Source organism: Corvus hawaiiensis, chromosome 3 (genome assembly GCF_020740725.1).
Source record: "Corvus hawaiiensis isolate bCorHaw1 chromosome 3, bCorHaw1.pri.cur, whole genome shotgun sequence".
Classification (NCBI taxonomy): domain Eukaryota; kingdom Metazoa; phylum Chordata; class Aves; order Passeriformes; family Corvidae; genus Corvus; species Corvus hawaiiensis.
The window spans coordinates 38,121,062-38,133,593 of NC_063215.1; the positions used below are offsets into that span (position 1 = coordinate 38,121,062).

A 12,532-nucleotide genomic window follows, 5' to 3' on the forward strand; every position below is an offset into this window, starting at 1 on the left:
CAGCTGCACCCAGGGCTCTGTGTGTTCCCACTAGCCCCAGGGAGATCTGCCTATGCTGCACCCAGAGGGCAATTTAAGGCAAACCCTTCAACCCTACAAGTTGCAGATCAAGGTTATCACTGATTAGCAAAAACTTACCTCCAATGGTCGGGCTGGACTACAACTTGCTAGTAAATAACATTGTGGGGGCAGGAAACACTGGTGATGACAGGTTTTGAACTCTGGAGTTTGAAAAAATATATATATAAATTGTGAGCAGGGGTCAGCACTGTGCTCTCCGAACGGCACATGTGCACTGAGGGGCAAGAAACATCTTTTCAGCCATGCCAGGAACGGGCAGGTCTGAGAAGCTCTGTTCTACGGACCAGGTGCAAAGGGCACAACACTCGTGTGTCCCACTGGGCAGGGAGAGGTAGCACTTCACCCTAGATGGCCAAGTGACAAATGATACAGCATTAGTCCTTCAAGGAAAACTACAGCAAACGCTGTCCTTAGCTCTGGAAGGGCTTGGTGATTGATCTAATCAGAAAAGGGATTGTCATACTGGTATTCCAGCAGTTTTTGTTCAGGTACGCTCTTATCTCTGCAGTAGTGAATCTAGAAAGGTCAGGCAAGCACATTCCTGTAACTGGGTGTGACCGAAGGCAGAAGTGAACGTGGCAGAGGTCTTCCCTCCCACTCTTTTATTCACTTATGAGCATTTGAGACAAGATTTTTTCTGGACAAAAGTATTCCATTTTCTCCTAGCAATGATGGGCTGTGATTCACCCAATGAGTTCTTTACTCTGCAATTTAATCCCATCAGCTGAAAAGCTCATTGCAACTTCACAACCACAAGTGAATATTAAAACCTGCAGCTTGCTCCTCTTCTCATTAGAGTGAAACACTTACTGGGAGGGTCCATCCTCAGCTCGGGGGAATGCCAGCCAAAACCAGAGCCAACTCAGTAACAGGAAGGAATGTAGGAACTGTACAGAGCGCAGAGGGCAATGAGAATGAGTATGAGGCCTCTCTGAATTGGCACCAAGTCTGTTTCCTTCACACTGATGCATCTGGACAGAGGTTGGTTTGTTTGTTTTAATTAGATTGTTAATTGGATAATTAGATTATTCTTAACTAGATTAGCATAAAATCAAGAGAACCATTTTATTCTCACCTCCAAAGGCCGGCCTCATGGTGAAATCATGTTCGTCGATTTTGAGAAGCTGCTCTGTCTTTCCTTTCCAGGCTTTGGTCAAGTCCTCATTCTTCTTAGAGATGTGGCTGCAAAAGACAGCAATAGCATTGTTCTGAGGTTTCTGTGCCCAAGTGCCACAAGTGCCAGCCCGATTTCGGAGCTACAGGAGCAGCAGCCTTGCAGGCGCCGTCCCAGGGACTGTGGGGAGACTGCCAGCACCAAAACACAGCGCTGCCTTCCCCCAGCATTAGTTCAGACCTTTGTACCCCACAGGCAGCCCTGCTGCCTCTGTCCCCCGCCAAGGACATGGTGCTCACTCTGCTCCAGACACCAAGGCTCCCAGGGAGGCACAAGGCGGAGAGCACAGCATCTCACAGGGGAGCTGGATGCAGCGAATGTCGCAGCTCAGAGCAAGCAGCAGTAGAAGCAGCTGGCTGCTCCGTGTTACCTGGCCAGGATTTGGCCAGGTACCAAGGCAACATTGTCATGAGAAAGCTCTTTTCAATGGTGGTCATGCAATGTCATGCACTACTTGGAAACTGCCCCACAAACTTCAATTCAGTGCTGGCAGTTTGTGTGGACAGAGGGTCTTCTGGCTTTCAGCAACAACAAAACCACCCATTCCTCCCCACAAGAGCAGGAAGAGAAGAGTTTTATCTAAAGAAGCCTTCAGTCCTTCACTTTTCTGAACATTAAGGTAGGAAAAATTCTTACTTTTTATTTGAGATACAATATGATGAGTGGGAGAAGGATGACAACATACCCCTGAGAACAGTGCAAGATAGTCACTAAAATCACGTAAGGGGATAACTAACCAGCAGGCAAACATACTGCATGCACTTCAGGAAGAAAATCCAGATCAGCATCCCTGGCTTTTCTCCAGTGGTGCAGAATGGAAGACTTGGACTGTTAAGGCTCCTCAATCCCTTTGTGCTCTGGACATAAGATCTGATGAAATTATAAATACTGCCACAATTAGCTGATTTCCAGTAACTCGCTAAAAATAATTATGATAAATAGAAAGAACTTTATACAAAAGGGTTCAGGTTCCTTTTCCTGTATGGAAGAAATATTACTGAAAATAAAGAACAGAAAATCTTGGAGGAAAAATAGAGAGACTACTTAGGCTTAAAGTATTGGTCAAAAATTCAGAACTTATAAAACAATCACACCTCTCATAGGTGTGGGTATGGAAAGGGGTTCTTAGCTTCATTAAAATATAAAGCACGATAAGTATGAGCCAAAGGGAGCATAAATCACAAATTAGATGAAAAGTTTCCCATCAGAGCACTCATTTCAAGAAAGAAATTATGAAACCTAAAGGGTGTGGATAGGTGCTGCTAACATCAATAATCCATTTCCTTATAAAAAGGAGGTGAAAAGGAAGCAACAGAATTTTAAAATAATTATATCAAATAGATGTTTTGAAGGAATATAACCCCTTGTACCCCAGGGCACATGCTACATAGGAAAAGTTGGATCTCCCTCAGGTTACTTTGGGCTCCTGTTTCACTCGGGATGTCAGGGCTTCTCCCCCCGCCGGCTGTGAGAAAGAGCCAGCTGGAGCAAGTGCCCGGACAAGGCTGCATTAATGGTTACCTAAACGCAGGGGTGTAAAACCAAGCACAGCCATTAATGGGAATGGTTGGAGGCAAAAGTTTAGCTTTTAACTGCTTGCTGCAGGGGGGAAACTTTGTTTTGCTGCAAAGGTTAGGGCTGCTGCCAAAGCGCTCCACTTCACCATCCACAGCGCAGCCTCTGCGCCCGAAAAGCTGCAAGTCGGGAAGAAGGATCTGCCTGTGTCTGCTTGACTTTAATTATCAGGGAAAAGCCAAAGTACCAGTGAATGTTCAACCAAGTCTCTCTCCTCAAAGAAGAGGGTAAAAAAAATCTAATTAAAATCCGCTAAAACATTGGATTGCACATTGTATGAGGAATTAGTATGGAAAACCCTGGCAGTGTTATCTTGTAAATCAATGGCTCAGCCTCACTGAAATGCTACATTTTGATCAATTCTTTAAAAATCATCAAACGGCAAAGAGCACACAGGAGAGCTGCTGAAAACAGTCTGTGGCTGCAGAGGCTTCAGCGGGATGGTTGGGGACACAGACACTGTCTTAGGAAGAAAAGAGGTTTTCAGGCACATCCTGAGCCAGGGGTTGCATTTAATAACCATCATTTAATCATCAGTTTGTGCCCAATCCTTCAGGTATTATGATGGCCGATTCAGATTTTATAGAAAGAGCTCTGTCAGCCCCTTTTAAATCAATTTAATCCATTTAAAAAGTTTTTGTGTTGAGATATTTTTAATGACAGGAAGTCTACACAGCCTTTAAAGCTTATTACTACTTTTGTCTATTTAATCCAATTCAAGACCAAGTTTGTTTGAAAAAAAAAATCTTTATAATACAGCTTTTATAACAGCTGATGTTTGACATCAGCTCTGCCGTATCTTCTGCTCTCCTCTGGCAGGCACCCCGTGCCAGCCCCACTGCTGTTTGGCATTGGGAACATCTCATTACCTGCAGCAGAGGTGACACCAGCTGCTAATGCTCTTGCAGAGCTGAAGGATGCTCTGAACACTGCTGCCTGCCGGGTGCCTTTACTGACAATCTGATCACCAGTATCTCATAAATCCTCCCTGATGTACTTATGGTCTTTAGCATTTCTGATTATAGATTTGTCAGGGTTTCTTTCAGCTTTATGCACACTCTGCAATTCACCACTATTCATTTAAATCCACCCCATCTCCCTTTGTCTTTTTTTGCCACATTTTTCATATATAATTTTATTGCTGTTTAGATTTCATTCAAGGGGCATGAATTTGATAAATCTGACTTCTGTGAAGAATTGTTTCTGTTTAAAGAGGAGAGAACTTTTTTAACCAACAATGCTGTTACAGTTCTAGAGCCCTTGGTTTCGTGCACCATTTGTATATCTTGCACATCAGCAAGAACACCCTCAGCTTCATACAAACAAGTATCACTGATACCCTTCAAACAGTTTCTCAATATAAGTGGCAGAGACTCTACACCCTGGAAAATGTGAAAAACTACTGTCAAAGTACAAAGCTGGGAGCTGCTACGTGATGAGCACACACCAATTTCCTACACAAAGCCTGGGCTCTCCAGACCGTAACATGAAGCAGTGTCGGGCAACAGTCAGGGCAGTGATGCACAGAGGCAGTTGTTTCTTTATGTTATACCTCAATGTGTAGGAGGAGAGATGTGTTAGCAGTGAGGGGGGGATGCAGGAGTAAGCGAAAATTAAATGCAAGGCAGTTTCTAATCAAGCAAGGATTATCCATTCAGCATGCTGAGCGAGGCACTGCTCACTGAAAAAAGAATGTGTTACAATTTATTAACACAAACCACTGCAAGTAATTAAGGATGCACAGGCAACCCTTAACCTGGCATTTGTTAATTTGTGTTCCTAACCTGACTTTCCCCATGTTCCTTTCCCACTTAGGCACAGGCTCAACAACTCCTCTGCAGAACGGTGGCAGAGAGCTGCCCCAGAACCTGCAGGACCAGCCACCCCAAGCTCCCAGAGCTCTGTGGGGAAGGACCTCTGCGCCAGGGGAACCTCTGTGCAATGCCCACGTAAGAAACTACAGCACTGAAGGGGTTCTGCACCTGCACAACCCAAGCTATCTTCTTCAAGTCAGTATAAAGGTCTTTACACCAGGCTGATTTATCCCCTTAGTGGACACAAAATATCAAACTTACCAAATGTACATTCCCAAACACAGGAATAAATTTTCTTGAATAAGAAAAGTTTACAGTAAAATTTACTCTATTTCTTACGGTAAGTCAGCAAGAGAAATACTAGGCAGAAAATGTGATGAAATCATTTAAAAGATCATTCTTTTAATTTTTCTTACATGATTAGGAAACCAGCCTAGGAACTAGTTTTAGTTTCTTTTTACTAGAACAGTCCACTATTCATTGTTGGTTTAGGGACAACAAAATTTTTTCTACATAACTAAAAATTAAAATATTAATGACACTGCTCCATACACTTCTTTTTGTTGCAACATTGCAGAATTCTCTGTATTTAAAACGTAATTCACATTTGACAATCCCTAAAATCTGATTTTATAAAATTTTAAATAACTACATTGCATAGGAATTGTAGGGGGGGGGGTGCGTGTATATATATCTATATCTGGCATATAGTTCCTCAGGTCCTACCTAGATGGAAAATTGTTCATTAATCATTACATCACAGAAAACGAAATAGTATTGTTATTCTTTACAGTATATTTATAAAAATAATTTTAGCAGTGCTTCGACTGCCACAGTCACAGCTCATGAAAATATTGGCACTGTAAAAACTGTAAATTATTTTCACCATGTTCAAATAAAGTACAAAACTTTTAACCCAGGGAATAGCTCTACTTCAGGGCAAATTAATATTTAAAGAAGGATTTATACTCTTTTGTTACTTCAAAGCACACGATCTCTACTACACAGAAAAAAGGTTTGCAGGGAAGTGCTACTGTTCAATCCCCTGCATTCCTCAGAATACAGACTTTGAAATATTTTCAGAGTTCAGTGAAAGATTTCACTCAATAATTGAGATTCTGTGAACAAAAGTGGTAAAACTTCAGTAGACTTTAGGATTTCAGGGTCAGGCCCAGGCTGTTTCAGCTTTTTAACATTTACGTCACTAAAAGCATATGCCACTGTATTTTTTCAATACGTAGTGTAAACCTGATAGCATATTATGTTTTCTTTGCTTCCAATTACATCATATTTCTTTTCAAAACATTCAAGTAACACTGCTCCCTATAAAAGTGTTGAGTGATAAACCAAGAAATTCACAAAAATAAATGAAAATATGGAAGTTTACTGCCATAGTAAACCACTTAATAAGATGGATTAACCCAATTTTATTTTTGAGCCCTTCAAACAATGAATAGTCTTGCAAGATACAATTGCCACTGGATGGCATAACCACAAAAAAGGATAACATACTTTGGACTGTCTGACAGGTTTGGAAGATTATCTGTTCTAATGTAAACCTCTGGACAAATCTCAGCAGCAGTAAATCTAATAAACTTTACTAAGACCTTTAACTCTTTCTTGTGCTTTCACTTAACTTTTTTTTAAAGCTTCCATGTATTTCTTCAAAATATATTTCTAATTTTACAATCCCTGGGTAACCTCCAGGATTTATTTTGTTATTAATTACCACAATGTGTGCAAACCAACATCCCCATCTCAAATTATCAGAGCATAATGGGCAATTCCAAGTGAATGTAAGTAACACAGACATTCCAGCAAGCAGGTAAATAACCTGCCCCTGAAACAGCGCTGAAACATTAAACAGTACGCACATTTGAACACCTCTGTTAACTGCAACTCCTCTGAATTCTCTCAGTAATTTGCATTTATGGCTAAGAATAATTTTACCACAATCCGTGCTGAAGTAGTCCACTTCTCTGCAAAACCTGCCTCACTCACAGTTAATCAAGGTTAGCATTAGAAGTGTCCACTTACAGATAAAACTGATTATACTACCAGACACTGCTATAAAGACATTACCTATAGAGCTGTTTGCACACACAATGCACACAAAGACATCGACAGAGTGGGTTTTTATTTCCCTGTAGTAATATATTTGTAACACTCCAGGAAAAGATACATACATGGTTTAGCAACCCTTACCTTGCCCTCTGCATACCCAGATGGGTCCACCTCCTCCTCCTGTGTTTTCTGCTTTCCACAACAAGAACTAAGCAGAATATTAATAAAAGGAGTTTTGTGAAATAAGGCATCTTGCTGGAAATGGGAGCCGGGCACTCTGCACTCCAGTGACCTCCTGTAGTACAAGATCCCCCAGGCTTAAACATTGAATCAACTCCAATTCTGGTGTGGCGCGTTGGTCGGCGATCAGTGTCAGAAACGCTGCGCTCCCGGCGTGATACATTCGACAGGCTTTCAAGGGGCTTCGCACTCAGAGCTTTTCCCTCATCACCGCTAAATGATTGGCCATTACTCACCAAGTTTGCCTCACTAAACATTTCCACTGGGTCCTAAAGGATACTTACTAAAGCCATTATATAAAAACCTGCAATTCTGCATGCCGGCTTTTTGCTCAATCCCCTAATCTCAGCGCTATCCTCCTGCCAGACTGCAAAACCAGGCTGTCCCTTTTCATTAGGCTTTCTACATTTTTTGATCCTCTGTATGGCATCTTTTTCAACTGGTAACTGCCTGTGCCGCGTTTCAGGCATGTATCTCATTGTAATATGAGTGGATTTTAATGGATTTAGGGCAGGTGAAGTTTTATTTTCTGTCTGGCTCTTCATGCTGTTGAAGACAGAACATGAGCTACGTCCCCTGAAAATGCTGACTTTATTTACAGTTAACTTCAAAGGAAAATTAAAACAGTAACTCCCAATCTATACATGCAATTGCATTCACATAAACCAAGTCACCTTTTTTTTTTTTTTTTCAAATAGTTATTTGCACAATCAGGCATTTTAACTTTTATCAAAGAAGATCAAAACTAAAATTAAAACATACAAAGCAGCTATTTCCTTAATCACAAGGAAGAGGCTGTTTCCAAAATCCATTCAAGGCCTGTTTCCTCAGAGCCTGGTCACAGGGCAATGCTGATTTGGCCTCTCTGCGGAACACCGGGCTGTGTTAACAACAGCCGGTGTGTGGTACTCACAGGAGGGCAGAAGTCTGCTTGGCACAGCAGGGATTCTGCAGGAAAAGCAGAGCACATTCAGAGCAAACGCTCCAGAGCAGCAAGCGACTCAAAATCCAGCAGAATGTCTAGTGGGTCATACCTCTTCCAGAACTCTCTTCCGTGAGCCCATGTTTGCAGTACTTGAATTGAACAGGGATTCAAGCACCACACAACAAGGAAACACATTACTTCTATTTTAGAGGCTACAGGACCTGAACAGGTTTTTTAGGGTTTTGCTGTGTGATTTTAGGGGGGAATTTGTGTAGTGGTTTCTGCTTGTTTTTATTTAATTTCTAATGAAATAGACAAATCAGGTTAAAAGATGTTAATATATTGACATCAAATTAGCCTGCAGCACAAAGTGTAACTGCTGAACAAATATAGACTTTTGTCTGAACTTCTCACAGAAATTATTTTTTCACCTTTGCTCCCTTATACCTGCAAACAAGATTACCAACAATACAGAGAAACTCTAAAAGACTCAGATTTAGGGGTTTTTATATATTTACACATCCCCCTTAGACGCAAAATGGGCTTTCCTTATTTTGGAAGTTGTTATAGCTACTTTAGTGTTGCAAAACAGTAATATATAGTATAGTTGACAAAATTTAGGAAAGCTCTAGGTAGCTTGATAAATACTTGCTGAAAAACAGGATGAGAATCTCACTTAAGTCATTGGTATTGATGCCTTAGGTTTTAACTTTCATATTTTTCAAATCCTGTACTGCCTGGTGTGTAACTGAAGTTTCTTGTAGCCTGTTAACTTCTGCTCTCTCCTGCTAGGTAGACATAACAAAGCCTCTCCGGCCCTGCTCTCCAAGGACACCCAGACCGTCCTAGGCTGAAAAAGTATAAACCAGAAGCCTCTAAAGGGGGGGTAGGCTTGGGGAAATTACATCATTAACTGAAGCTTTAATTGGAGAATTAGCCCTGACATGCAAATGAACCAAACCTATAAAAGTGTGAAGAACTCGTGACCTGTTGTCCATCTTGGGGGGTCCATCTTGGCAGCAGCCTCTGGCTCCCCAGGGTGTACCTCTGAAGGCCTTTCAAATAAATACCTACCTTTATTCCCTTACTCCTGTCTACCTGTCTAGTCTCAAATGTTTTTAGGTAGCCACTTCAGGCATCACTACCATGTTTGACAGCAACAAAATGAAAGCTAGCTAAATTTCCTTGTCTATGAAATAAACATGCTGAACAATAATTTGAACAGTAATAATACAAGAGGAAGATTATCCCACCCATTGCTGTCTTCTACTTCAGTATTTAAACAGTCACAGATGAAACTTCTCAAAACCCTAACAATTGTAGGCCTACTGCTTGTACATGCTTTTTCACAGTATTCATGAATATTACCAGGGACTTTTAAAATAAACTTATTATAAGAAGATCTCTGGGTCCAAAGTATTGATTTTAGGTTAAAAAAAAAAAAAAAGAACGCATTAAAAAAAGCCCTGAAAGTAACAAAGAAAAAAACCAACCAACCAAAAGAAACCCCCACACAAAAACCCAACCAACCAAAAAAAACCCCAGACAAACAAGAAACCAACTGCCATGTGATATGTGAAACATATCCAAAGACTGGCTTGAAACTTTATTACTAGCAGGGTTGTAATAAATATTTCTCTTAAGCATGTTCATATATATGAGAATTTAAGTATAATAAGGTTTAAATTTTCTTTAGTAAATAAAACTACATATGAAACATTCAGTTCAACACATTATGTATATTTCTGGTATAATTAAAAGACAATAGCTCTGGGTAAATAATTATATTACATATTTATAACTATTGCAAGAATAGACATGTTTCGTATAATCTTCAAATTTTAAAAACAAGATATACAATTGAAAGTACTAGAAGAGGACATTCAAATCTTTCAAAAGATTATCCAATCTTTGTTCCGAAAAATAAAAATCAAAATAATGCAAGTAGTTTTCTGGCACCTACTTTCCTCCCATACTCCTTTCCCCCTTCCACACACACAAAGCAGCCTCACAACCAATTTGTATGTGTTTCCCCTCTGGAAATGTGTCATGGCAAACTAAAGTGGTTACAAAATTGTATTCCCTCTAAATTAGGAGTTCACCAGACACAAACACATAGTAGTGTTTCATTTTGTAATCCCCTCTCCAATGTCAAATCTCATACTAACTTAGGGTACTTAGATGGGTGTTTATGCCCCGTAAAAAACTTAATCAACCACTTCTTAAAAATTGTCTTTTTCTAGTTTATAAATGACACAAATTTAGTCCCATTCCACATGCCTTAATGTTACTACTCCACTGCACTGTTTCTCCAAGTATCTAGCGGGCACTCAATTAAAACTTGTAGCTGCATGTCCAACTTTGCTTTTCTTACAAGTAATGTATCCGTAGGTACATTAACATTCATACGGATTTAAGCGTAAATACAAAAGTAACCTTTGTAAACAGTTTCCATGTCATAGCCAATACAGAATGTTCAGTGAAGCATTCAAGTCACTGCTGTTAGGACAAACCACCTTACAACTCAAATATATACTCGTTAGCCAAACATATTCTACGAAATATGAGAGCTGCCAGCGCAAAGGTCAGCAGGACGATGAGCACAGTTGAGCCCGTGTGGTTCGTGTTGACCCTCGGCTGCTGTGCCCGGTTGAAGTCGGTTGAAGTCGGGGCCCGTCTCTGGCTCTGCTGCTGCGCACGGCGCTGCCGAGGACTCATCGAGGTGGTGGTAGTGGACACAGCTGGAGTACGCTCCTGGCCAGCCACTGCACTGCTGTTCTGAGTTTCAGACTGGAAAAGAAATGTTGGGAGTTGTGAGACAATACAGCACATAAGATTAGCAAGAGATAAAATCATAAGGACTAAAATGTACTCTTCAGATAACTGTTAATACATGTCACTAATAATTACAAGATTGTTATAGCTGAAAATTAGCAGTCCTATGGACAAGAGAAGGCTGAAGGAATTCTGTCAAACCATATTTGTGTTAAAGAGATTTCAAATATCTTTGTCTATGATTTGTTTTAACTCTTTGCTGCTCACGAAATCTTTAATAATCCTCCAGATAGTTAAATCTCTGAGGATTTGCAATGTCACCTATACTGAAGGGGAAACAAGTTGGGGAAGCCAAAGGAAGGATGGAGAGAAGTCCAAGTATTGTAATTAAGCAATGCTGCAGTGCTTCCTTTGGACAGCTGGGTTCAGAAGTCTGTTCTCATCACCACCACCACCACTGAAAAAAAAAAATCACAACAGAAGTCCTGACCACAAACCACCTACGTGATACCAGCAGGCGTTCCCAAGCACAGCACGTGTGCAGGCACTTATCTATTGCCCTCTACTGGTCAAATTCGGTGTGACATTACAAGTACTAAAAAAGAAACTTCAGCGAATCATGTTCTCCTCACGAGAGTTTTACACTGAAGAAAACAAGTTTCAATCTTATGAACTAGAAAATATGACATCTGATCTTCCACCAGTCTAATCCTTCTTGCAAGACTAAAAAGCTCAAACTTCCGACATTTAATATCAAAAATAGTGATACAGGACAGTCATAAGAAATAAGCATTTGACAAGGTTCAACTTTGAAGTGTTTAAAAAAAAAAAAGAAGCTCTGAGAAAAAATCGCAGATTTTAAAATTTTTAAGTCTTATTTTCAGTCCTCAGAACAGTTTTCTGGTATTCCTATTTAAAGCAACTTGCAGCTACTTTCCAGAGTTAGCTTTCTCCCCCTTTCCTTCTAAAAGATTATCATTACAGCAGGTAAAACTAGAACTCTGGACATTTTATATTTGTTTCCAAAGCCTTTTAATGGACACAATACCCATAACCTTAAGCACTGCTTCAGCCATCTACGATATCCATAAAAGATAACCTTTCCACACGACCAGATAGGGAATGTCCTCAACTGCGTATCAGGTTTGACAATCCACAAAACAATAAATATCACTTGGTCTGTGTGTGGACAAATTTTCACCTCGTCAGTGATTTGTCTAGCCCAGGGAAGAGGCTTTCCATTCCTACCTCCTCATCATTATTATTTCCCACTGTTTATCACTGGCAAGGAAGTACTTAGGCAATTACTTGCCACATTTGACAACTTGCCTGTTTACACAGGTGTCTTGCCTAAATAAGCAAAGCAGCTTGGGTAGCTTCAAAGAAAAATGTTTTTAAAAGACACATTTTATCAGCAGAGACAGCCACTAACACCCCAAGCAGCCTGTCATGATTTCCAGTACACTGCAAGAAAAAAAAATTGCTTCACACTGAACTCACTTGAAAGCTCCTCATGCCAAGGAAAATAAAGACTTAGGGAAGCCAAGTCTTTGAAAAATGAAATTCCTAGACTCATCTACATTCCCATCATCCAGAAGGTGAGGGGGACAAAAGTGAATTCAGGACACAAGAACTACCAATTCAAGTAGGCAGTGTTTTTCTTCTTCTAATAGTTTTTAAAGAAATTTTAAAAATCTATAAATATTCCTAGTCCATCTTACTAACAAAAGTAACTAGCACTGGCTGTCCCACACATCTTCTCATCACTGCAAAACTTTAATAATAAAACAGAAAGGCCCTGTTCTGAACAGAACAAGCTGTCATACACTGACGTGAACAGATCTGTGATTCAAGAGAAATCTCACTGAGAATTTCAAGGTTTTA

General features: G+C 40.3%; 2 protein-coding genes across 4 annotated transcripts in view; both read right to left on the bottom strand.

Moving 5' to 3' along the window:
• The window catches only part of LOC125323270 (gamma-aminobutyric acid receptor subunit rho-2-like), a 35,895-nt gene extending 27,263 nt beyond the window's left edge, over positions 1-8,632 (bottom strand). For both annotated transcript variants that reach the window (XM_048298109.1, XM_048298108.1), the window contains exons 1-2: positions 6,850-8,632; positions 1,157-1,263 (exon numbers count right to left, since the gene is read on the bottom strand). In XM_048298109.1, the coding sequence (XP_048154066.1) occupies positions 1,157-1,263; positions 6,850-7,205 (463 nt within the window). In that variant the 5' untranslated portion in view covers positions 7,206-8,632. The remainder of the gene's footprint in view (positions 1-1,156; positions 1,264-6,849) is intronic.
• Positions 8,633-9,442: 810 nt separating this feature from the next.
• UBE2J1 (ubiquitin conjugating enzyme E2 J1) overlaps positions 9,443-12,532 on the bottom strand; it is a 28,934-nt gene continuing 25,844 nt past the window's right edge. For both annotated transcript variants that reach the window (XM_048297952.1, XM_048297951.1), the window contains one exon: positions 9,443-10,663. In XM_048297952.1, coding sequence (XP_048153909.1) covers positions 10,391-10,663 — 273 coding nt within the window. In that variant the 3' untranslated portion in view covers positions 9,443-10,390. The remainder of the gene's footprint in view (positions 10,664-12,532) is intronic.